We start from the raw sequence: 27,227 nt of genomic DNA on the forward strand, positions 1-27,227 counted from the left end.
TAAATATATAATAAATACATAAAAAATTTAACATTTTTATATTTTTAATAATTATTTTAATTTATAATATTAACATATATCTTTAAAATTTGTTAGAATAGGAAAATAGATAAACCCTGCAAATAAAGGCAAGCAGAGTCCTTTAAAGGCTGAAAGGTGTGGTGAGGGCTAGAATGGTAGCTAGCACCAAAAATCAATCTAGATGGATAGATAATAGCCCTGTGCTAGCTTCAAGTCCCAACAATATTTTTATGGTGTGTGTGGAAGACAGCTTAGCCTTGTTGAAATACTAGAGAGTAGAGAGAGTAGAAAGTAGAAACATCAAGTAGACAAACCCCATCAAAAGTTGTTTCTACTGGTTTCCCACTTTCTATTTTTCTACATAGAAACCACTTGTGTTTTCTGAGAACTTTTATTTTTGTATATTGGATTATGAGTGGTGAAGTCTTTAAAAGTGATCTAAATTAGGTGTTAAACGTTATTGTGGGTGTTTACAAAACGTCAGTGACGTTTTCACTTTATATAATTAAAATAATATTTTTTTTACAAAACGTCAATGACGTTTTCTCATTTTATAATTAAAAAATATTTTTTTACAAAACGTTGGTGACGTTTTGTTTTTTTATATTTAAAAAAATATTTGTTTTACAAAATGTTAGTGACGTTTTGTACTACCATCATAGCATTGTAAAATACCAAAATGAACAAATATTGTCGTATTTCACATTAAAATTATCCATATCTAAAAATTTTAGCCTGTTTTCTGATCCATTATTATTAACTTTACTTTGCATATTGGATATAATAGAGATTCCCACCTGTTCTTGGGGGCTAAAAAAAATAAAAGCAAGCTACCATTATACAGTAGTATAGTACAAGGGAAAAGAAAAGAGTGAAAAAGGGTGTTGTGGACAAGAAAACAAGCTTCATTTTTCTCTCTTTTTTCCATTAAACCAAGCAAAATATTATAACAAGAGTGGGGTTCCATAGTTAAAAGGCAAAAACATGCCCCAAGCACAAAGCTTTTCCTATTTAGTAGTAATTAAATTATAGCTATTAAGTCCTCTCTACAAACACACTTCATTCATTCCCAACTCTGACTAAGCTTCCAAATTCTACATTGTTAGAGGATGGTAAAAAAAATTACCCTATAATAATATTAATATAACAAAAGGGTGTAAATGTAAATGTAACACCACTACAATTAGTCTTCTTCACAGCCCCAACAAAATATAGTAAACTAGAGTAATAGGAAGAGCAATTAGCATCCCAAATATAACCCTGCAACAAAATAAACACAAAGCTTTCAGATTTTCAACACATTTTAAGATTACTAACAAGAACAAGATGAACAAAGTTCAAACCCTGTGCTTAATATATCAGGATGAACGTTGTATTCCTTAGCAAACACAAAGGGTACAATTCCTTGAGGCAGGGCAGCCTGAAAATATGCACATTACATTGAAGAATTCAATTGATTATAAGACTATAAATTACAGAACAAAACATTCATAATCAAATTTTTGTTTAAATTATTATTATTATTTACCTGTACAATGGCAACGTGCAACAAAACTCCCCTTAGTCCTACCACAATTGATGCTACAGCCATTACTGCAGGGCCGGTGAGGAAACGAACCGCCATGGCGAATGAAGCGACCGTGTTTCCGCAGGCAATGATCTTTGGTTGCAATGCCATAAATAGCCCTGCAAATTCCACCAAGGAATTCAATTATCCTAACAACTGAAAATCAAACAATGTCATGAGTTTAAAAGAAAAATCATACCAAGGCTAAACATGGCCATGCCAAGGCCTGCATCAGATAGAATTGATATTGATTTGGCAACAATGGCAGGCATAACAACATTCCACCTTCAAAACAACATTAAGAAAGTTAACAATTCCTAAGTCTAAGATTAAAACAAATTAAAATGAGTAAAGATTGCATACTTGAATGAGATCAAAGACCATGTGAGGCCAATTAGGCTAGAGTAAGTGTTGGGATTCCTAATCAGCTTCCTCCAAACCATGATCAAGATGAGTCTTGTCATAACACTAGTAGGTGGCATGTTGGCTGGTTTGGACTCACCTTGAGCTCCATTTTTGGGGTGAAGCTCAGCTGTGGAACTTGAACCAAGCTTTGAAAGCACTGGCCCTTCCTTGTCAACACCATTAGCAACTGTTCTGTTACCAAAGCTGAACTCATCGTGCCCAAACTCTTCATAATCTAACCAAAACAAAGTGGAAAATAAAATACACACTCCACTGAAGTAGCATATAAGAGACTAATTACTACAATATTATTATTAAAGATTAAATATACCAACCAAATAATAGGAAGAGAACCAAGAAAAACATGAGAGCCCACAAGAATAGGAGATGTGAACATGAAAAAGGGAATAGAAACAAAACAAAGACCTAACAAACCCCACACTCCAACTTTGAACACCAACAACCATTTATCTTTATACAAAGGGACAAAAGAAACATGCATGGTTGAAAAACAAAAACAGGAAAAGTTCCAAGGGGCAATAAATGATCATGTTCAAATGCAAAATTTAACGCTTAAATGGACATAAACAAAACCAACCAACCAACAACCAAAGACCAAAAACAAGTCAAAAGGAGGGAGAATAGAGCATGAAAAACATTACCTTTCTGGTGAGCTACCCCACCAAGATGATCATTTCCATAATCTCCACCTCTGAAGACATGGATTCCACCTTCTGAGACAGGAGAAGCACTTGAACTCCATACAAACATGTGAAGATCCTTTCCCCCACCATCAGCAGCACCACCGCCACCTTTCTTCTTGGCCCCAGGACCTGTCACAGGTGAAAAGATCCCTGCACTCGTAGGACCAGGATACACCCCACCACCACCACCAGCATGAGAAGAATACACAGCTCTACCATTTTCCTCATCAAACCCCAAGTTGCCAAAATTTGATTGCCTTGGACTAACATTCCTCCCATTATTCACCATAGAATAAAAATCAGTGTGGTTGAAGCTAGAGCCTCTAGGTGTAGGGTTCCTAGAGGATTGAAGAGAGTATATCTCGGCATTGGTCAAGTTAGAAGCGCGTGGAGTCATTGAAACAGCACCATGTGAACGCCTAGAGAAAATGTCAGACCTTGAACTTGTGCTCTTTCTCACAGTGACGTGCAACTTGCCATCTTCACCAACCTCAGCCTCAGTGTGAAGAGGTTCCTTGCCATCAAGAGAAATAATATCAGAATCAACCTTGAATGAGATAATAGAGGCTGCAGTATCAGGGAACTGCTCCACTATGAGTAACCTGGCACCTCTATACTCAAACAAGAACAACATGAGAGTGTACCATATGATACACTGAAGCACCACAATCTGAACCATGAGGCTCCCTGATGAATCACCATACATACCCTTCAACAATGGAATCCCCATGACGAGTGTGTTAGGGAGAGTTGAGAGAGAGAAGAGTGTTATGGACCATTCCAAAGAACCCCTTGAGCTTATTCTAGACCATATTGCAAGCACCACAAGAACAATGGCTTTTTGGAGTGAGTCTGCTGCAATGAACTTGTAATTCATGGCGTAAGGGTTGTTGGTGGAGATGAAGTGAAAAGAGAGAAGTGGAACCGCAAAGAGAGCAACGAAACGGTTTATGCCGGAGCATTGGTCGGGGCTGAAAATCTTCCACCATTTGACTGAGCCGTAAGCTAGGATCATGGCTACATAGAGTGGAACAACTGCAGTGAGAACATGGTACAAGTCCGAAAGGCTTATCATTTTTGTGGTTCTAAGAGCTCAAAGATGCAGACTTTGCTGAAAAGGAGAGAGGGGCATTGGTGGGTGGCCGGAGATCAGAGGAGAAGGGAAAGCTCAACACAAATGAAAAAGGTGAAGCCTTTTCTCCACCATTTTATAACACAAAAAACCTTCTAACAATTTCTTTTTATTTATTTATTTCTCTTTTTATTTAATTATTATTTTTATATTTTTTATTATTATTTTCTTCTGTTTTCTTTTTTCTTGTAAGAAATTTTTCTTATTTAGTTAAAATTTACGTATAATTATTTTTATATAAATAATTTATTATTTAATAATTTTTAATTATTAACTACTTTATATAAAATACCTTATTATATGTGAATTTTGTTGTCTCTATTTTTTAGATAACAAATGGTTTTAATTTTTTGTCCTTATTAAATATGTGCATTATTTACTTAGGGCAATCACAAATCAACAGAAAAATTATAAAATAAATCACTTAAATATAAATTAGTTAAAGACAAATATGATATTCAATAAAGTACCTAACTTTATAGGATTATTAAATTAGTATTGTTGTAAGTATTTTTAATAAGGCGTTTAAGTTATTGGTAATATTAAAAAGACAAAAAAAAAAAGTTAGAATTTATCTTATTTAATATTTATTAATTATCATAATAATTAATAAATATTAAATAAGGTAAATTATTATTATTTTTTGTTTTTTTTTTTGTTATAAAATATTTTTATTTATTAAACTATTCTTTTCATTATTTAAGTAAAAGTTTTATAAAGAGAGAGAGGGAATAATAAATTCTAATATAAACTTCTTCCATTTAAAAAAAAAAATATTGTAATATTCTTTTTTTTTTTTTTTTCGAAAAGCCATCTTTTCTTTGGCAAGTTGGCAACCTTTCTTACTAGAGAGTAGAGGCACACATCACTGTCAAAAAAACAAAAAGACAAGTAGCATATCAAGTGCAAATATGAGAAAGATAGAATTTATAAAGTGAAAATTAAGGTGTAGTTAAATTTACTTGAAGTTAATAGTTGAGAATCATAAAATAATTTAATTAATTTGATTAAATTTTTATTTAACAGTTTTTAACTATTAATTTCATATAAAATTAACTACACCTGAATTTTTACTAATTTATAAAATATTTACCAGATTTTTGTTGGGAGCTTTAAATATGTGTCTATTTTTTTCCAATGGTTGACTTATAAACTCGACCTAAAGGGAGGAGAAAAGATACAAATAAAATATAACTTTTTGTTATATTTTTTTTTACATTATCATCAAGAATAATAATTAAGAATAGAACATCGTTATTAATCTAAAAAAAAAACAGGAACTAAAATACCATATCTAATACAAGCTCTAACACCAAAATCAATAAGAAGATTTAAAATCAATGAGAGTCCTGTGTAAAATCACATGTAATAATACACATAATTCCAAAATTTTCATCTTGATATATTTGGATCTAATCAATACTATCTCGATATTATTCCACTCAATGACTCCGCATAATTCATGAAAAACTCTAATAGCAAATACCAATTAGTATAGGTGAAATTCTACTGTAAAAATCGCTTCTAGATAATAAAATATAATCTGTTTACTGCATACTAGAAAGATATATATCAATACTACAAGACTCTATTATTTCTATTCTGTTTATTAACCATTTTTTATTTTTCTCCACAAAACATATTTACTATGTGTCTATATTTAATATGTTTTATATTTTTTGTTACTTGGACTTGTTATCGTTATGATATGTGATACGGTATTTAGATCGTTTGACTCTGATTTTATTTAACTTCTAGTGTAATAAAAAGTTCTTTATTATTACACTAAAAAAATGAAAGACAAAGCAGAGCATGAGTTTTTTTTTTTTTTAATAATTTTAAATTTTAATCATTGATGTATATTTTAAAAACTTAAAACGTGCTCCTTATGTCACGTACAAAAATAATCTCACTTTCATATACTATTAACATCTTTAACATGTTAAAAATTGATATAATGCTATTTCCCATAAACGAGTATTCACACGATTAAAATTAAAAAGATCAAGTCAGGAAGAGTTTTAATTGATCGCAATTTACATGGCATTTAATTTTTTTTTTTTTTGGTTTTCCACAGTATCCCATAAACCAGCAGGTCAAGGACTAATCCGTCGCGGTATTAAGCTTCATTTAAGGGTTTGTCGCTAGCCAATGAATTATTGCATGCACAAGGCGAAATTCGAACCCCCAACACTTGCTTAATCTTATCTTCCGACCCGATAGGTAAGATAGTTACTCATAAATATATTGTTACATACGCAACACAAAATTTAAATTTTTGATATTTATTTAAATAGATTAGTAAATTAATTATTAAAATATTTTATTTTGAACAGAGTGAAATGTAGTACTTTTTAAAAATACAAGATAATAAATTAATAATAATAATTTCACTATAAATTCGTCTTTTGAATTGAATAAAATATTATTATTTTTGGCTAATAATAATTTATATCTATGTTTACAAATATTTTATACACAATAATATATAATTTATATTTATATTTATTAAAATTTTACGCATATAAATTAATGTAATTTATATTTAAATTTTTTAAAATTTATATACATAAATTAACAAATTTTATTTATTAAAAATAATTTAATATTTATACTGATTAAATAATAACAAAAATACTAAAAGTTTCTGCCAAAATTTTTTTATATGGAATTTATATGATGACTTTTTTTGTTTAGATTTTGTTTTTGATATTAGAGTAGCAACGATATTTTTTTAAAATGTGTGTTGATGGGGTGTTATTCTCAAATGTGTAACTGTTTAATTAGATAAATAAAAATCAGACAGTTCAATTTGTGAGAAGTACAGAAATCGGACCGTCCAATTTATGAGGATATAGAAATCGGACTGAGGGATTTGTGAGGAAACAAAAATCGGACCGAAAAATTTCTATTTAAAAAAAATTAAAAAATTTGAAGTATAGAAATTGGACCCTCCAATTTGTGTATCTTTTACACTTTTAAAAAACACCAAAAATTACAATATTAAAATATATCACCACTTTTACTTTCATATAACAAAAAAAAAAAGCTCTTTTGTTTCCAACCTATAATTTTGGAGCGGAAAAATTCGCATTTATCGCTTCAGCATGATAGAGTCAACGTTTAGGTGGAACTTTTGGACTTAGACTTGTGTACGCCAACCAATCAACGTCGAAAAAAAATAAAAAATAAAAAAGCTATACGTCAGGTTGTTTTATTTTTGTAATGGAATCCAGAAAATTCGGGGTACATGTTTTATGAAGAATATAAGTGAATAACTTAAACGAAGTCACTTAAATCCAAATGCATCTAGATATATCCGTTTTGGATTGTATTATTATTAGTGGTTAGTTGAAAAATATTATTAACTAATATTTTTTCTTTATATTTGTTTATTTAAGTTAATATTAGTTAATATTTTATTTTTTTTCCTATAAATGTTAGATTATTCATCATAGAATTTCCGTATTATAATAATATATTAGTAGAGAGATACGTACCTATCAACTAATCTAATCAAAGGAGTTGTTTTTAAGTGTAACAAATTAAAGGGTTTTGCTACTTAATTATGCCTAAGGAATAAGGACTTTGGTTAAAAAAATTTAAATGAAAATTTTATTAACAAATAAAATTGTTAAATTAGTAGTGATGTTGATTAAATTAATATCTTAACTAATATCCCAAAATAGAAATCCTAAAGACATCAATTAAAAATATCTTATAATAAATGCCACTTCGTTGATTAAATTTCATCTTACAGAAATTAACACTAGAGATGAGAGCGTGATGCAACAATATGATCATCATCGCATATTGTTTAAATTTTTACACATCGCAATTTAAGGAAAAGTAATCATATTTATGATTTGGCTCAGTTTGTAAGTGCATAATTGATTCATAATTTAATGGGTCGTCTTAGTATCATAATGTATTTAATTCATGGTGGAGTTTGATTCCTATGACATGATATAAGAGGTGGTTATAACTTTATATAATAATATTATAAGAAAAGGATAAATAGGTCTTTAATTCATTGGTACGTGAATATTTAAATTTAAAAAAAAATTAATATTATTCATAGCTTATGAGTCAAACTATTACTAATTCAATTTGAAAATTGTAATAAAATGTTGAGTTAAGTACGATTTTGGTCTTCAAGGTATAGGTCGAATTTTTTTTATTTTTAACCTTTTTTTTTTCATACAAAATCGTTCTAAAGATTAACTTGGTTTTAAAATCGTCCTTATTTTAGGGACCAAAATTATACGAAGGTGGCGGCGGAAGCAGAGACAGAAGTAGATCGTGGACAGCTTCTTCTTCTTATTTCCTTTTCCATTTGCAGGAGCAAAAATAATCTCTTTCTCTTATTTTTTTTATTTATTTTATTTTATAATTTTTTGTTATGCGTAATTTGATCCAAAATTTTAAAATTTAAGTAAAAATGACGATTTTAAAACTTGGTTTTAAACTTTAGGGACGATTTTGTATGCAAAAAAATATTGTAAACGAAAAAAATTTTCAGCCTATACCTTAGGCCCCGTTTGTTACTTTGTTTGATGCCCGCGTCTTGCAAAGACATAGACACGGTGGGACGTGTCTATTGTTTGGTTTGTCAGACACAAAAATAAGAAGGACATGCTTACACACAAACATACACAAAATACATGTATTTCATATCTCAATAAAATGGTGAGACACGGATTTTGGGTGATGGACACGGATCTGTATTCTTTTTTTAGACTATTTTATCCTCATTCATTTTCTGAAATTCCAAATATCTCCCTTTTGTGTTACAAACCCTAACCGATGATTTCTTCTGCAATTGTTCTGCACTATTGAAGCTGTACCACCGCCGCACATCGTCTCCGTTTCTCGCTGACTCTCCTCTCTGATTATTGCGTGCTGTGCTCCGGTCGCGATGAGCTTGTGTTGCTACTCCACCGCCTTTGCCTTTCCATCCCGCAACCGCATTAGCCTCCTCCTATCTATGCTTTGCCTTGTTGCCTCTGGTATTTTTCTCTTGTGATGTATATTTTTTAATTTTGATTATTGATAAGATGTGTTATTATTGATTGAGTGCTATCTAGTGTTTGGATATATGGCTGATCGAATTGTAGGTACACCTAAGATTTCTTTATAATTACTCATTTTATTTTCATCTGAATTCTTCAATACACAATAAATAATTTCGGTGGTGGTTGTTTATTTTCCCTAATTGAAGAGGAAAAATAATGGAAAAAGCCATGTTTCTAATTCAAAGAGGGCAATTTATTTGTATTGTGTCTATAAAATTGCTTATTAATCTGCTTACTAAGCCGTTGATCAGATTGTTTGTATTATGTGTCGTAGAAATTGATTAAGTTGGATGATAATTGTTTGTAGAAATTGATCTTTTTTCATTATGGTAGTAGTTAGAGTCAATTTTGTCTTAAAAAGTTATCAATCACCTATCTCAAAGTATTATTTCCTTTCTTTTACTTAATAAAATTACATATTAAAACTCTTAATTATTTTTAGCTGATATTTTTATTGATATGTATTTAATTAGATTTCAATCATGTCTTTTTTATTTTGTTCATCGCTACTTAATAAAATTACATATGCTTATGTAACGAGTGTTTTTCCTATTTTTAGTTTAATTAAGCATTTTTCTTATTCGTACAAATTATTAGAGTTCTTCATTTATGTATTTACTTGTTATTATTTCTTAGGAAGTGATAATGGATCATTCTGAACATATTAAGCTATGTGTTGGATATTATTGGATTATGAGAATGCAATTTGATACGTTAATGCTGCTATGTTTAGTTACTTTATATATGTATATTAGGAATAGAAGGCGGGGTCATTCTTCGATTGGTCGAAGAGTGAACACACTACCATTAAGGCGAGATGCATTAGATAATATCATCAGGGAGGATGGAGATAGAAATTGTATATAGGAGTTAAAAATGAGTTTAAATGTATTTGCAACTTTATGTGAATTGCTACAAGTTCAAGGTGAATTAGACGAAGACGGTCATGTTGGCATAGGTGAGCAAGTAGCAACTTTCTTAATCATCATATTAGCTCACCATACGAAAAATCACAGCTTACAAGTTAGGTTCTATAGATCTGGTGAAACTATTAGTAGGTATTTTTACAAGGTACTGTGTTCGATTTTGCGTGTCCAAAGTATCTTATTTGCAAAGGCAGACCCTGTACCGGAAGATTGTGTAGATCCCAGATGAAAATGGTTCAAGGTAGGTCGTGTATGTAGCTCCAATTTTTATTGGTCAAGTTAACTCTGCATGTAATAAATTTTTCTTTTTACATTTGATAGGGTTGTATAGGAGCATTAGATGGAACTTTCATAGATGTCACAGTCCTGAAGAGTGACAAATCTAGATATCGGACAAGAAAATCTAGAATATCCACCAATGTCTTAGGAGTTTGCAATCAGAACATGAATTTCGTCTATGTCCTTAGCGATTGGAAAGGATCGGCATCTGATTCACGGATACTTAGGGATGCTATTACTCAACATAATGGCTTGAAAATACTTGTTAGTATGTCTAAATCAATCTTTTGAAAAGAATAATAACTATTTATTATGAGAATTACAATCTATTTCTTATATCTCTCCATCCTTCCATTTTAGGGTGTTATTACTTAGTGGATGCTGGCTATACTAATGGGAGAGAATTTTTATCTCCTTATAGAAATGTCCGCTATCATGTGAATGAGTGGGTTCAAGATCATCGGGCACCATAAAATTGTCTAGAGTTATTTAATAAGAAGCACTCTTCGACTAGAAATGTGATTGAGCGGTGTTTTGGGTTGCTTAAGAAAAGATGGGCAATTCTACGAAGTCCCCCGTTCTATCCTATTAGGATTCAAAGTCACATTATTATTTCTTGTTGTTTGTTACAAAATTTTATTCGTATGAACATGGATGTTGATCCTGAAGAAGATGCAACTCTTTTATCAGAACATATACCCGTAGAAGATGACACTATAGTTGATGAAGCTGATACAATTGATATTGTGGAAAGTAGCCATGAGTGGAATCAATGGCGTGAGGACCTAGCAACCGAGATGTGGCAAATATGGAGAGGAGAACATGGCGTGTAGAGTTTTTATCTTTGCAAGTTTTGTTATGTATACAATTGTCCTAGACTATTTGTATTTGAATTCATTTGAGTTTTTTTCGTTGTGCAATATGTATTTGCCAATTCAGATTTATAACTTGTATTACAAGTGTTTGTTTTAATTGTTTTAATTAGACAAGATAATTCTACTACCATTGAACTCTAATTTTAATAGTAATTTTGCTGCCATGATTTATTTTATTCGTTATTGTGCATGAATATTATCTAGCAGCAAATGACCTCCATACCCCGCCAATAGACTGAAGAAGAAACTGAACAATTTGTGGTGTTCATGGAGAAATTGGTTGTTGAAGACAAGAGGACAGATGCCGGTCAATTTAAACCAGGGACATTTCAAAAGCTGGCAGACAAAATGAATGAGAAGTTTTCTGGATGTGGTCTCACTGTAAAGCACATCAGAAATAAACACAAGCGCCTCAAAGAAAAATATATGTTTGTGGTTGAGATGTTGAGTTGTAGTGGTTTTGGGTGGAATTCTGAAAAGATGTGTGTTGAAGTGGATAGTAAACAAGTATTAGAAGCATGGGGAAAGGTGTGAATTTTTGAACATTTAATCATTCTTCTTACAAGTATTTTTTAATTTTCATGTAATTGTACGTATATGAATTTATAATGTATACTTTGTTTTATGTTGTATAGGATCGCAATGTTACACTTTACACTCCAGGCAAGCCATTTTCATTGTTTGAACGTCTTGGGAACATTTTTGGCAAGGATAGAGCTACCGGTCTTGATGCATGCAGTGAAAAAGATGCCGAAGAAGATGTCACACCGGGCTCTACATTTGCTGCGGCCACATTTGGTGGCTTAGGTTTAGGCGGAGACGATATTGACATTGAAGATTTAGCAGCTGCCAAGAGCGAACTACCCAACACCTTTTCGACCTCTTTTGCTTCATCAAGTGAGAGAAATCAAGTACGTCAAACTGCAACTAAAAAAAGCAATGATGCTGCAATCCTATCAAACTTGGCTGAAACTTTTAAGGCTGCGATTGAGGATCAAGGAAAGCATGTGTAGGTACTAGCCAATGCAATGTCTGGGGTTAATGAGCAAGTGAATCTTGGCCGAACGTTGAAGAGTCTTGGTTTCGACACAATGGAGATCATACAAATTGCAAAGAAATTTGTGCAAAATCCATAATTGAAGGCAACCTTTTGGAGTTTGGACGAGGAAAGGGCGGCATTCGCACGAGATATAATAGACAACTTTTAGCTATTGTTGGTGATGTTGGTGGTCTTAGTTGTTAACTTATTATGTGTATTTTGCTAGAACTTATTAGACTTTTTAGTGTTATGTTGTTTTTTCGGATGCTAATCAAGTGAAGTACACTAACTAGTTTGCAACTCTTTTATGCGTGAACAGAATTTTATTCATATTGTCCAGTTTTCTGTGTTGATTTTCTGCTATTATGCAACTAAGTTATCCATCAGGCAAATGTTTATTGTGTTGTGCAATTTGCACTTAAAATTGTGTAATCCTACCAAATTCTATTGAATTCTGCATTATGTATATTAATTTTCTGCACTTAAATTATTTATTAAGTGAGTGTTATTTGTATTGTGCAATTTTGTCTCATATTTGTGCAAAAATGTAAAATTTCATTGAATTCTGTATTATTTATGTTAATCTTCTGCACTTAATTTATTTATCAGGTGAATATTAATTGTATTGTATAATTTTGTCTCAAAAATTTATGCACTTTTGCAGATTTAGAATCAAGTCTTGCTTACAACTTATGTTTTCTTAATCCTGTGTTGATGTTTATAACTTGAATTCTTAAATTCTGCACTTATATATTTGTGCAAATCATACAAGATATTCTCCAAATACTATTAGCTAAAAAAAGAAACAGAGCAAACCAAAATAAACATCAAAGAAACAACTTTCCATTAAATTTTCAATTCATATAATTTCATTACAAATGAAGGACCCAACAATCAATTGTGTATTTGCTAAAGCTATACCAATATAAGTCTTATGCTATTGTTTGTCATGATCCATTGTAAAGATATAAAGCCAAATATCACAAAAGAAAAATACAACTTTCAAAGTCTATTAATATCCCAACAGCCATCATAAGATATTAGGACTTTGTCTTCTCCTCTTGTAGCTTTATTCCTTGAGATTTTTTTCCTTTGTTTGCTCCTTATGCATTCTTGAAGTCATGTTTATCTGAAATGAGATAAATGTAATACAACAAATTGAACAATTCACAACTAAAGAATCCAATAACAAAAGAAAAAGATAAAGTTCAATTACCTTTAGTACTTTATAAAGATAAAGCAATTTCTTTACTAATAGTATGATCAATTCACTGAAGCCTTTACTCAATATTTTCAACTTGGATTATGAAATGAATTAAAATAGGTTTCAACAACATCCAAAGTGTGACGATGATCTCTTTTTTAAAATGAGCCAGAAATTGAGATCACAGCATTGAGGTCAGCAAGGCACTCAGTTGGAAAGGCAAGAAAAGAATTCATGAGAAAATCATTAACATATCAACTTTTGCCACACCAACCAGCCTGCAATTTCCCTCTTCATCCAATTTCTTTCCTCTTTCACTTTTCATGTCACCCTTTGATTCTTCAGATGTCAACACTGTCTTCACCATTAGTGGTAGAGCCTTGTAGATACTCCCATCAGTAAACAAAAACTTGGGCCTTGAATTAAAAATCAACTTAGCTTGTTACAAAGATGATTGTAAGAATTTAAGCTTATTTTTCACTATTGATGTAAGGATCACTTTGCCATATATATAAAATTGTAGAGTTCGAAGATTGTAATCTCCTATGAAATTAAATTGGTTACCTTGCCAAATTCTTGGTTAATGGTCCTTGGAATGTTTATGGGACTATATTAATCTTCAAGAATGGGATAGCGAGGATCACACTCACACGTATATATAAAATAAGAGTTATATGCTTAAAAAAGTCCTATGAGTACAGAAGTTAATTAATTTTGAACATTATTTGTAATGAATTTTAGCTAATTGTAAAAAAATCTTATTGAATTTCAGATTCTTTAGAATGAAAACATGCTACATTTTGATCTTTTAGTTCATCAAGGGTAAGTCCATACACATTATTACAATGCTTGGCAACAAAAATCACTTCATTAATCTTTTCATTTACAACATAGCATTCAAGTCTTTTGAAAGTCACTAAATATCCTAAGTCACACAGCTGACTTATACTCAAAAGATTGTGCTTCAGTCCATAAACCAAAAATACATCATCAATGAAAGTAGATTGTTCATTACCTTCTTTTCCAACAGTAATTATTTTACCTTTACCATCATCTCCAAAGGTCACAAAACCTCCATCATACTTGTTTAGTTTGATGAAGCAAGTTGACCTTTCAGTCATGTGCCTAGAGCATCCACTATCCAAGTACCACATATCTTTTTTGTTCTTGGATGCTAGGCAAATCTACATGAAAAACTTCAAGTAACCTTAGGTATCCAAATTAATTTGGATCCTTTGAAGTTAATCAATATTGGTTGCCCAAGTGCATTGAAATCACAAACAACATTGTAAATTTGGTTTTCCACCACTCTCTTTTTAATAAAACATTGTGCATATGAGTGACCAAATTTCTTACAATTAAAACAATAATTTTCTTATACATGTCGCTGAAATCGAGATGAGCTACCATGCTGAAAATGATTAAAGGGCTGAAATTTTCTAGTTTTTGGAAGAGGTGCTTTTCTTTTGACAAATTGATTTTTGTTATAATTATTCCTCTTTGCAAAAGCATTTTCACCAGAATTTTTGAAAACTTTTGGGCTTTTCGAAGATGAGGTTTTGTTGTGAAATGAAGGTTTCCTGAAAGCAACCTCATTTTTCAAAATGTACCCCAGACCTGACCTATTTGAAGTAGGTTCGGTTAGGGCCGTCAAAATGGGTTAAACCCATCGGGCTAGCTCGTTTACCCGTTTAAATGGGCGGGCTTTGCCTCTAAAATTAAGCCCGTTTAGCCCATTCTTTTGTGAGGCTTCTAAGGAGTTTTCTCACTAGGATTTGTTCTGAGTAGTTTGTACCCATAGCATCAAGGTTGTTGATTATGATTAAGAATCTCTCAAACACTTTATCAATGCTTTCTCCATCCTTCATGTTGAACATCTCGTACTCTTTTCGTATCATATCAATCCTCGTTTCTTTGACTTGTTTAGTGCCTTTGTGTGTAACATGGAGTTTCTCCTAGATTTCTTTGACTGTCTTACATCTAGACACCTTTCGGTACTCTTCAAAGCTGATAGCACAGTGAAAAAGGTTGATTGCTTTAGCATTTAGCTCCATCTTCTTCTTATCTTCTTCATTCCACTAAGCTTCTTCTTTTAGAGTCACCACTCCATCAGCACTTATTTTTGTTGGAATCTTGGAACCGCTTATAACAATCTTCCAAATGTTGTAGTCAATGGATTGGATGAAGATCCTCATCCTCTCTTTCCAGTAGGCATAGTTCTTCCCGTTGAAGAAAGGAGGCCTGTTGTTTGATTGGCCTTCAGTGAGGGTATATGCCACTGTGGTTGTGCCCAAGTTGTTCGCCATTGGATCTTTGCTCAAAGCGGTTAAGATTTATTCTTGAGACCTTAGCTCCTGATACCAATTGAAGGTTGTAGTAGGCTTAGAGAAGGGGGGTTGAATCTATGCCTTTCTTTAAGTTACTGAAATAACCCTTTTTTAATTAAACTTGCAATTCTGATTCAGTTTGAACTCAGCAGCAAAAATTTATGAGACAATTTATTTTTGTCTCATGAATATCAGAAAATAGAACAGAGCAGAAAGGAGAAGAGCTAACACCATCATGTATCCTGGTTCGGTTGCCTTGTGCTATGCAACTTACATCCAGTCTCCACCACAACAGTGGTGGAATTTCCACTATAGTTAAAGTATTACATACACCAATTCCACAGGATTGACACAATCCTTTCACACTCAAGTTCTAACCTAATTTGACATTGGCTATGCTAATACCTAACTCTTCACTCTTAGTGCTTACCCAACTAAGAAAGGGGTACCTCACTGGTACTAGACATAAGACACAAACTTACCTAAAGAAATCTGAAAATAACTCTAGGCTTTTCTCTCAAGTGTATCACTCAGCCTCTTTCCACTCTTTGGCTTTTACTTGAGCTCTCTCAATATGCCTTTTCACTCAAGAAATTACAAAAAGATAAACATTGAAAAGTAAATTACAATCTGTAAAACATGAAGGAGATTGACTCTACAACAGCCTCTTTGCTATGTGATAAACCAGATTTGCATGTCTCTGATTCAGTTCTTCATTTTTGGTGGAATGCTTCTTTGAAAGAAAGCACTGTCCAAGTAGAGGAACTTCTTCAGGGAACTCTTCTCAGAACATAACTCACCAAACTCTGGTTATCTCTCCTTACCTTTGAATGAACATAAAATCTTCTTATATCTCCTTGCATGTTGCTGGGTTCTTCTTCCTAGGTCAACTTCTTGAGTCTTGTGCTTCACCAACCCACAAACTCACTTTTTCTCATTAATCATCAGAGTAAAAACTTTGCTTCTGACCTTCTCTTGTTGACCGAAAGCCATAAAACAACAACCACAAAAGTCTTCCAATGGTAAACCGGATCTTAGCCATTGAGAAGCTACTTGGTTTCCAAGAATCACTTGTGACCGTAGATACACAACAGATTGGAATAGAAATCAACTTTCCCTTTGATGCCATTTTCGGACTTGCAGAGTGGTGGGAAGAAGAGAAGAGCAGAGACGCAGAGTAGCAATGCAAGACGGCGGTGGCGTAGTAGTTAAACTGACTAAACAGAGCAGCGACATTGGCGAAGGAAGAGAGGGAACGGCGCAGTGCGGTGATGACGCGGTGAGTGGGCCGGCTGAAACGGACAGTGGCGAGGCCGCGAGGGAGGTGTTCGGAGGTGGCTTGCTAGGTGCAAAGACGCCAAAGAGAATGCAAAAGGGGTGTCGCGAGGAGGGTGAGGGTGACTGGGAATTGGAATGCGGCGCTAGTGTGGAAACTGGAAAGAGGAATTAGGGTTTCTAACTTTTGAATATATATATGGAAGGTGAAATGACTAAAAAACCAAAGTAAAAAATAAATTACTAAGGGTGTTTAAGTAATTTAATATATTCGGGGACTGTGGGGAATACGGGAACAGGGATCCCTACTCGGGTCCCCGCACTTGCTTCGGGAAAATTTTGTCCCCCATCCCCGTCTCCACAGGAAAAATTTCTCGCCATCGGGGTTCCATTTGGGGCGGTCATTGCGGGGATCCCCCTGCCCCTTGAAGATTTTTGACACCCCTAAGAAAGAGAGCGAGAGGAGAGAGAAGAAATGGAGTGATCTCGGACAAGTGAGGGAGGAGGGATTTGCGTTTGAATTTGAAACCAACTTTACCGTCGGCAAAATTATCGGTTAAATCTGACGATAAAACCGACGGTAAAGTTGGCTCCAACAAAATCATATTTTGCCCCACTAATCACCGTCAGATTTAGAGTTGGAATATGAAATTCGACGGTAAACATTTTGGAAGATCCAAGCTGCCTTGTATCCGACACAAAAACTAACGCTAAATCCGATGGTAATTAATTCTGCTAAATCTAATGATAAATTCGATGATACACAATATATTTTTTTTATAGTGTTTCCGTTAGAATGTCTTTTTTACTATATAGTAATATAGAGAAACAGACTAAACCTTTTTAAAACTTAATTAAACTTGCTCTATAGACTAACGCGCTCTGCAATCTTTACCATTCTCTAACAACCTTAGTTTATTAGATATGAATTAGGGATTAGAACTCTAAATAATTGGTATATGATATCATTATAAAATTGCAATATCATTTCAGCGAAGAAAAAAGCTTAACAACATACTGTACGTAATCAAATGCTAAAATTTTGGGATTGTATGCATGCTTGTTAGTTAGTTACTTATATATGATGCATGACTTCGAAACTACAATAAAGAGTTAAAAAAGCGATTATTATTATTATTGAGACAGTTGCCTGGTGTGAGCGAGGGAGGTGCATGGTATAGCGCATAGGCTCGCTTATTAAGCTCTATTTGGTTATAAAAATGACTAAGACAAGAGATTGACAAAATATTTAATTTTTTATACAAAAAATTAAAAAAATATAATTATATAAAATTAATATAAATAAATAAAAAATAAAAAATAAATTATATTTTTATTAGTATTTTTATATTTTTTATCAGAAATAATATAAAATATATAAATTTAATATTTTTAAATATAATATTTTTATTTATATTTTATCTAATAAATATAATTTTATATTTTTATATTTTATTTTAGTATTTTGTGTTTGTAAACAAACATAGCAAATAAGCTAAGTAATTAAAACGAGGAAAAGAACAAAGAAGAAGAATGTAAGTAATTAAGAAAAGGAGTAGTGAATGGCTTAGAAATTAGAATCAATCATCTCGATTATCCCACGCACACATAAAGAACAAATGACAAATTAAATCCCAAATGGCTCTGGAACCAATTCTGCCAAATACATAATTAATTGGGAGTGGATCCTCTCCAGTGAGAAAAAAACTGAATGATATCCAGTGTTCAATCTAATCATTCATTGCGTTCTCTCTCTTATTTATTTCTGGTCCCACTCATAGAATTAAAGGTGATAGATCACACTGAATTCTATCAATTGTTAAAAAAACTGGAGAGGATCTTTTTCCTAATTAACTAGCAATTAGCATGGCCTCAAAAGGTAGAATGATGTTGTTTCAATATCTAATTCATTTACAACAAAATATAGTGTGTGTGTCAAGATAGGAAAAATTGAAGAATAAATAATTCAATAATCTTTTTATATATACCTCAATTTAATAGATTTCGATAAGATCATTCTTGTGTAAAATATTTAAGACTTATTATGACAGGCCACAGGCGGCGCCGCTCTTTAGATACAGTAACTTTACCATACATACATTACACATTACTCCTTTTTAAATAAAATTGCAATAATTATTACGGTGGGTGTAATGGTCATTTTGAATGTTTGGAGGCCGAAAACGACTGCGTTTGGATTCAGTGACAGGGCCCTGTCCCTTTCGGTGTCTCCCATACCCTCAACACATGACAACTCACCTCTTCACACGTTATCTACAAAAGCCCAAATTCCCATCACAATTACTCTACCATTTCAATTAATACTAATATTAAACAATATTATTCCTAGTTTGGAGATGGAATAAACTATAATTTAATTTACCGTGAATTAGTTAGTGCTATGTTTTCAAATGAAATATATGAGTAGACAATTTTTGTTTTATTAAACTTGAAATTAAAGGAGCAAAACCATGAAGAAAAGACATGTATGGAATAATTTCTAAGGATAGGTAAGCAAGAAAGCGACCATGCAGCAACATTGTATTGAATGGAATGACAAGTAGTAAATCAATTATTAATCATACAATAATGTATGATATGATATAATGAGATGAGTGTGACGTATTTGTATTATGGGAACAAGCAACCGAATACTCCAGTCACAGTACTACTGAATTACTGATACATAATTGAATACTCTGCAACCGTGGATCTATTAGGTATATAACCATAAAAGCCCAAATATGTGCCATTTTCACTTATTATATTCAGTGTTTTCTCAACAAACCTTCAAGATACTAATTTTAAGATCAAAAGCTTGTTAATTGTGGTGGATAGCTTAAATACTCCAATTTTATTATTAAAAAAAAAACATAAGAAGAGAATCCCAAAGATACACTTTTGTATCTTGTTTTCGTGCGGAAGAAGTGAATATCGCAGCGCTCTCTGCCCAAATATCAATAACTTTTCATTGTTGGGTCTTAATCAAAGAGGGACAATATAATTATGTCTAACAAAATGCGCCAACCATCTATATATCTATAACACTCGTTAAGAATATAGATATTAAAAAATTTCAAGTGTATCAATATATCGGTATTTTAGTGATTTTTAATCGTTGATTTTAATTATAAAAAAAAATATATAATATATATAATTAAAATTAACAGTTAAAAATTATTTAAATATCAGTGTATCAGTATACTTGAAAACTTTCGTTATATATATATATATATATATATATATAGTTTTTTTTAGTTTTTTTTTTATGCATTGATATTGCATAGAGAAAACTAAAACTAGATACTTTTGTTCTCTTATCCGATGCTTATAGAAGAGTCAGACCGAAGACTTTTTTGTTTTTCTTTTTATTTGTGAGAGCCTTTTTTATTTATCACACAAGTCACATACCCACAATATGAGGTTTTTAAACCTCATTCAACCAACTATAAAACATTATAACATCATAATATTCACGTCACGCATACTAACATTCATACACATAATATTAAGGGTTTTCAGCCACAATTAGCTTTAACAAAGTCTCAAATTCGGATGTATCTATTACAAGGCAAAGAATTTCACCATTAAAGTAAACCTTGAGTGCGAGAACAATTTAATTTGCCATCGGATCTAGGCTTCAGCTGAATTTTTCAGAGCCTTATAACATTCTCTTGAAAAAAATATTATCATGTGGGTTTTTTTTTTTGGACTTAAAAAGATAATTAGTTATATTATCGAAAGCTTTTCATTGGGTATGTCATTTGTGGACACTGCAGATTTTGGAGTGGCATACCAAGTCGCATATTCGAAGCCCAAAAGAAAAAGTCACATATTTAATGGGTCATGTCAACTGTAATAAATCTAACCCAGCTTCTTATCAAACTTTCATATATTTTTTGGACGTGAACTTCCCTGTAATTTTTTTTGGACGGGCTTCCCAGTATTGTTTTACCAAAGAGAGTTTTTATTAGGTTTACAAGTTTGGGCTTTCATTCTGTCCCACTATTTTAAATTATGGCCCAAATAGAGAGACTTGTAAAGAGGATACAAAGTCATGGGCTAAATGTCTCATAGAGAATATTAGAATTGACTGTAGACCAAATGACAAAAAAAATAAACAAAGCTATGTAACGTACAATCTAAATAATAGCATCAATGGGTCCATAGCTCAGTGGTAGAGCATTTGACTGCAGATCAAGAGGTCACCGGTTCGAACCCGGTTGGGCCCTTAAAAATGTATTATTATGATTTTTAAAGTACTTAGAACTATATTATATAGTTGAAATTTAGAACCCATCCTGAAGATAATATTTAATATTGGAACAAAACCAAAAAAGTGAGGAGCATTGAAAGTAGAAGGATAAACACGTTTGTTAATCACAATCACCATATTCCTTTTCATTCAATATCAAACTAATTTCACTTCTCTCTTCTTTCTGGATTCAAGTCCAGATTTTTCCTTCTCTTGTTGGACTCAGATTTTGTTGCTAACTCAATGATTACAATCAAGGGTATGCAAAGGGGGCGATTCTTGAATCCTATACCCCAACTTGTTACTGGATTATCAAGCTCTGCTGCTGCAAGCTCTTGTGATGCCATGGATACAGCTAATCAACTGCAATCTCTTCATTCTCGGTAAATCAGAAACCTTTTAGTTAATTATTCAATTTCAATTGATTTCTCATTGAGCTGGAATTTTCTATTTACATTGTGTTTGGATCGAACCTAATTAGTTGTGACTAAGAAGTTGGATTAATGGTTTATTTAGATAGATATGTCTTGGGGATGCTGAACAGTACTTGTAAAAGTTGTTGCTCCAAGCATAAAATTTAATATCAGTTTGTTGCTCGTTTATATTCTCATATAAAGAATTAAAGATAATGCATGGTAGAATCAGCATTGTTTGAGCATAATGGAAGTTGCTCTGTATTGTGAGATATTTTGGTGATTACTTAACATAATATTTGGAGTCTATCTAAAGGTAGATGAGGCAGGGTAATTGGTTTTTGGAACTTTATCCATGCATGTTCTTTGGATGTTGACATGATGACATTAGAGCTCTGTCCATTAAGCTCTAATGGATTTTCATTTTTAATGGTTTATTTTTTGGTACATAATTAATTTTAACATTATATCAGCATTTTCAAGAAATCAATTGGCTTGATCTTAAATAATGTGCTCTGCTTTAGTTATCCTGAATACACAAGGGACAGTACAAAGGCCACAGAACATAGGAGTGCATTCAACAAATACAATATAAGGGGCCTATCTCAATGCCTGAATTGGCCTAAAAGGTTTAATGATAATTCTCATCCTGCCAGCTACTTGGTAAACCATCATTTTACATCTGATCGAAATACAGATGCAAAGGATTTCTCAAGTAAGGTGCAGTGGATCTTATGTTATGATACTCCCTATCCACCTTCTATTGTTATGTATTTAACCTCCGATATAAAATATTAAGCTAGCAGCCATGTTGAATCTGTAAATTTCTTTCAATGAAAAACTCAAACTTCTCTGTTGTACATTTAATGCTGATGCGATATGATATCTCCATTATTATGTCTAATTAAGTATTTCTTTGCTTTATTAACATTTTTCATTCTATTTGTTGCATCATATTGGATCATTTGTGACTCATAATTTATACAATGCTTCAGCTTCTTAAAGGTATTCCAGACTTTGTAAAGATAGTGGAGGTTGGTCCAAGGGATGGATTGCAGAATGAGAAGTCTATCGTTCCAACTGATGTAAAAGTTGAGTTGATAAAGCTGCTGGTTTCTTCTGGGTTGTCTGTCGTCGAGGCAACAAGTTTTGTATCACCAAAATGGGTTCCACAGGTAACTGTTATTCCTAGATAAAATTGATCTATTCACAATTTTCTAGTCAACACTATGATGAACTCCTGCAATGTTCTTGATCATAATTATGTGTTTTTGGTATGTTTTCTACCATGTTTACATAATTTATTTTATTAGAAGTTAAGGAAGCTGCTATTTGTCAAGTTATTGTATGCTGAGATTCTCTTCTTGATTATTGTTCCCATAATTCTTTTATATTTTGCTGGGTCCCCTTCCCCCCTCCTCTCTTCAATTCTTCACATGATCTATAGCCTGGGATGGTAGAGTTAGTTATGATTTCTATTGTACTTTTAAAATTGTGTTGCAGCCATAAAAGTTTTTCAGACTGCATGTTTCTTCAAAACAAGTTATCTGACAAACTGATTTCACATCTTTGAAACCAAATTCAGTTGGCAGATGCAAAGGATGTATTGGAAGGCATTCAAGATGTGGAAGGTGTTAGCTTTCCTGTATTAACTCCAAACCTCAAAGTAAGATATACATGTCAAAGTAAGATATATATGTTTTAAAAATTATTATTCATTAAGTATTTGCATATGCATTTAATTATCTAAACCTGTTTCTTTCAGGGCTTTGAGGCAGCTGTTGCTGCTGGGGCTAAGGAAGTGGCTGTTTTTCCAGCAGCTTCTGAATCATTCTCTAAAGCAAATCTCAACTCTGGCATTGAGGATAATCTTGCTCGTTGCCGAGACATTGCTTCAGCTTCTCGAAGCTACTCAATCCCTGTTCGTGGGTATAGTTTTCATTTTTCAATTGTTACTTGTCAATCTCTACAGAAAAGTTACAACATTTTCTGAGGTTTTCTGTTTCTACTAGTTTATTCAAAATGAGTTTATTTACGTCTTTGAATTGTTGTTGTAATTGACACATCCTAATTCATTTTTCATGATATATAGATGCTGATTTGTTTTTTCAATGGCAACATTTGATGGTATGCCCACTATTAAAGTACTTTCAACCATAGTCTCTTCCTATTATATTTGCATTTCGATGGTTGTAAGAGGGAATTAATGAAAAGATGATTTAGATTATAGAAATGGTTTTGTTGATCATAGGATGTATCTTAGACTCATCTTTCGTCCTAACTAGAATATAGGTACTTTTCCTTCAAATTATTTGAACAATCACAAAAGGACCATGCTGTTACTCTTCACTTTAAATTTCAAAACCATCATAGTAAATTATATAATCAGCCATGTGACTGGTTTTATACTTCAGATATATATCATGTGTTGTGGGATGTCCTTTTGAAGGACATGTTGCTCCAGCCAAAGTAGCATATGTGGCAAAGGCACTTTATGAGATGGGTTGCTCAGAGATTTCACTAGGTGATACGATTGGTGTTGGTACACCTGGTAATGTTTCTTCTGTTTGTTGTCATGTATGTTTTTTTAGCTATATTGGATTTGATTGCAGTGGTGCTGTATGTATAGATATGTTAAAGTTTTTAGCTCTTATTTGTGTTGATCTGGTTCCCTTCTTTAGTTATATTATAATGTTGTCTCGTCAGTGATGAATTGTATGGAGTCCTTGCATATTTTACAATAATCTTACTTAAAATTCCCTTCCATTTTCTACCCTGCTGTTTTAGTTTTAATTTTCAAATTTTTTGATTGGACTCAATCTGCTTCATCTTCGCAGGCACTGTCGTTCCAATGCTGGAAGCTGTTCTTGATGTTGTTCCAGTTGACAAGCTTGCTGTCCACTTTCATGATACTTATGGTCAGGCGCTTTCAAATACTCTAATTTCACTTCAGGTAAATGATTTCGTTTACTTTCTTTTTCGCTTATACTTGTCATTTTGTAGCCAGTTTGCGTTGGGATTTTTCTGGTGTTGAGTTGTGTCCCCATTCTCTCAAAGTAAACAATGAAAGAAACACTTGGAATTTCTCTAATCATAATGGATAACCTTGGTTCTGAACCTATCCCTTGTTATAACTATATGTGTAACGTTATGCAGATGGGGATCAGTGTAGTGGATTCATCTGTTTCCGGCCTTGGGGGTTGTCCGTATGCAAAGGGTGCAACTGGAAATGTTGCCACAGAGGATGTTGTTTACATGCTGGATGGAATTGGAGTGAAAACCAACGTGGACCTCGGAAAGCTTATGCAGGCCGGAGATTTCATCTGCAAGCATTTAGGACGTGCATCGAATTCAAGAGCCGCAACTGCGTTGAGTAAAGTTAAAGCTCATGCTTCCAAACTTTGAATATGTTAAAGCTACACAATGCAATCCACATGATACATAGGTTAATGAATTTATCCACTGCATAACTTCTGTTCATGTGCTTTTATGACCATAGAGAAAGAGAAAGAGGAGAGTTGCATCGCTTTGATTATTGAAGCATCACATGTTCAGCATTGTGATCTTAAAGACAAATGTTTTAAATAATGAAATGATTAAAGACATTAATGCTTTTCATGCTGTGATTACCTTGTACTCTACTCCAATAATATGATGTGTGACACAAGGTTAACTAGGAAGAAATGCATGCCTTTCCATTCATAAAGATCCCTGGAATCCAATCCCATATATGAATAGGGAGTTGAATCCAAAATAGTCCAACAAAATCAAATGAAGAATCTAGATGACATCAATGCTGAGAACATTTAAATTTGATGTCATGGTTGTACAGTTTACTTGAGGAGCACATAAAGAATCCAAACACTAATAACACAAGAATCACTAATAATGAACAATGTTATGTATCAAGTAACAGAACTAGAAAGCTGAATGTGTATACCACTGTCACTGTGTGAAGTGAAGTGAAAAATCTTTATGTCCTTTTAACTGACACTGTTTTTGATTTTCTCCCTCCCAATTAGAGAGAGAATTGTGCATGCATGTGTATACATTATAACTGTGTGAGAGCAGAAAGAAATTTATAGTTATTGAAGGGAGTTGGTGGTGGCATCAACAAGGTAGTTATTGCACCTTCTTTTTAACGTGGACTTTCAACTCAATCTGTGCTGCTTCATTGTTTCAACATTTAATGTACTGAGGATTTTGTCTCCCTAGCTAGCCTTGTTTTCACCCTCATAGGGGTACACAACTACACATAATCAAACTTACATATTCTGGTGAAACGCACAATATACAAAAATAATTCAAAAATCTACTTGGTAAATACTAAAATGTGAAATCCCAAGTCCATGAAAATTTATGTTAAATTTAACTATAAAGGATCATTATCAGTCAACTTGTATGTATTCTCTATTTTTGAATTCTTAAGCAAAAGTTTGCTTAAATCACGTGATAATAAAACTCATTAGTCATTTGTCATAAATTAATAGACCCCATATTATATTGTCGCTTTCTCCCTAAAATCATATGATAGACAAAGTTCGGTAAATTCACCAGATTGGAGTTTCTCTTTTATCTATACATGCACTTATTATATTATTATATGGTCATATCATTGAGAATTTGAGATCCATTTATATTATCATGTTATTTATTTCACATTCTAACTTATTTGAGCTCTCAACTGTCAACTATACCTCTTAATTAATAAAGAATTTTCTCTTAAAAAAAATAATCATCATCATCATTGTGTTGTTGTCTTCTATATGAGCATATACATGAAGATGATGATGAATATGGATGCTGCTGATTGAATTTCATTAAAGATACTCAAATGGGGGTCTCTCACTTTAAATGCCAGAACCTTGTCGTCTTACATTTATGCATCCCTGTGACATTCTGTTGCCCTGAAAGTGACCTCACATTCACACTCAAACCTTAATTACCATAATCAAAATATTAAGTAATTTAGTCAAATAAAATAAATTTATATTTTCGTGGGAATAATCAAATAATTTAATTATTAGTTTAGCATATGGTTCCGCATCCATTTTAGGATGCAGGTCCTATATGAATTGTTTCTATATTGTTTTGGTCATGTATATATATATATATATATATATATACTACTACTACTTATTTTGTATCTACATAGATATAGGTATCATTGATGAATGTTGTCCTTCAACTTTAGATTGTAGAAGCAAGGACTTGAATTGTGTATACAAATGCAAGTGATGGTGCTGTGTGGCATTTAATTTTATTCATGCATGTTAAATTAAAAGTACTACTGCTACCATATATATAGACTCATCAATAAAAGAAAGTACTACTACTATTATATAGCTACCATATAGTTTTTTAAATCACCGTCCTCAATGATTTGCTCAATCTTTAAAGATATTATAATATTATATATCTTTTGAAGTGCATTAAATGTCAAATTTGGCCGTTTCTGAGGAGTCTCTATAATTCTGATGCATTTTCAGCCAAAAAGAAAATTTTCAAAAACACTTTATAGTTCTATATGCTCCTTGCCAAAATATTAGAAAAGGGTAAGAAAATTAATCCCTGTTAAATTGTTATATTTTTTTTTCCCTTGCAAATGGGTAGAACATTATTATTATTATTATTATTTATGTGAAGCCCACTAAAGTGGATATATGGCTGGCAAATAATAAATAAAAAAGAATATATATAAAAAAAAAACAGAAAATGAAAATTGAAAGT

The 27,227-nt window shown here is 32.4% G+C and overlaps 3 protein-coding genes and 1 non-coding gene across 4 annotated transcripts; 3 read left to right on the forward strand and 1 right to left on the reverse strand.

Annotated features, from left to right (window-relative positions):
• Window positions 1–905: 905 nt before the first annotated feature.
• Window positions 906–3,912, reverse strand: LOC107623879 (putative auxin efflux carrier component 1b). Its single transcript, XM_016326274.3, has 6 exons — window positions 2,656–3,912; window positions 1,952–2,228; window positions 1,788–1,873; window positions 1,550–1,707; window positions 1,365–1,441; window positions 906–1,281 (listed from the first exon to the last, which is right to left on the reverse strand). The coding sequence occupies exons 1-6, from the start codon at window positions 3,770–3,772 to the stop codon at window positions 1,215–1,217; spliced, it is 1,782 nt and encodes a 593-aa protein (XP_016181760.1). The 5' UTR covers window positions 3,773–3,912; the 3' UTR covers window positions 906–1,214.
• Window positions 3,913–9,780: 5,868 nt separating this feature from the next.
• On the forward strand, window positions 9,781–10,582 carry LOC148582011 (uncharacterized). Its single transcript, XM_088494981.1, has 3 exons — window positions 9,781–10,044; window positions 10,152–10,377; window positions 10,470–10,582. Exons 1-3 carry the CDS (start codon window positions 9,781–9,783, stop codon window positions 10,580–10,582), a joined length of 603 nt encoding a protein of 200 aa, XP_088351107.1.
• Window positions 10,583–20,989: 10,407 nt separating this feature from the next.
• TRNAC-GCA (transfer RNA cysteine (anticodon GCA)) lies at window positions 20,990–21,061 on the forward strand. Its single transcript has one exon. It is a non-coding gene; the product is annotated as a tRNA-Cys (tRNA).
• Window positions 21,062–21,131: 70 nt separating this feature from the next.
• On the forward strand, window positions 21,132–25,113 carry LOC107623330 (uncharacterized). The gene is made up of 8 exons (XM_016325544.3): window positions 21,132–21,467; window positions 22,022–22,217; window positions 22,493–22,672; window positions 23,083–23,163; window positions 23,263–23,426; window positions 23,912–24,048; window positions 24,335–24,450; window positions 24,654–25,113. The coding sequence occupies exons 1-8, from the start codon at window positions 21,328–21,330 to the stop codon at window positions 24,900–24,902; spliced, it is 1,263 nt and encodes a 420-aa protein (XP_016181030.2). The 5' UTR covers window positions 21,132–21,327; the 3' UTR covers window positions 24,903–25,113.
• The last annotated feature ends 2,114 nt before the right edge of the window (window positions 25,114–27,227 follow it).

The sequence above is a fragment of the Arachis ipaensis genome, chromosome B10, assembly GCF_059453495.1.
Source record: "Arachis ipaensis isolate K30076 ecotype BB chromosome B10, ASM5945349v1, whole genome shotgun sequence".
Lineage (NCBI taxonomy): Eukaryota > Viridiplantae > Streptophyta > Magnoliopsida > Fabales > Fabaceae > Arachis > Arachis ipaensis.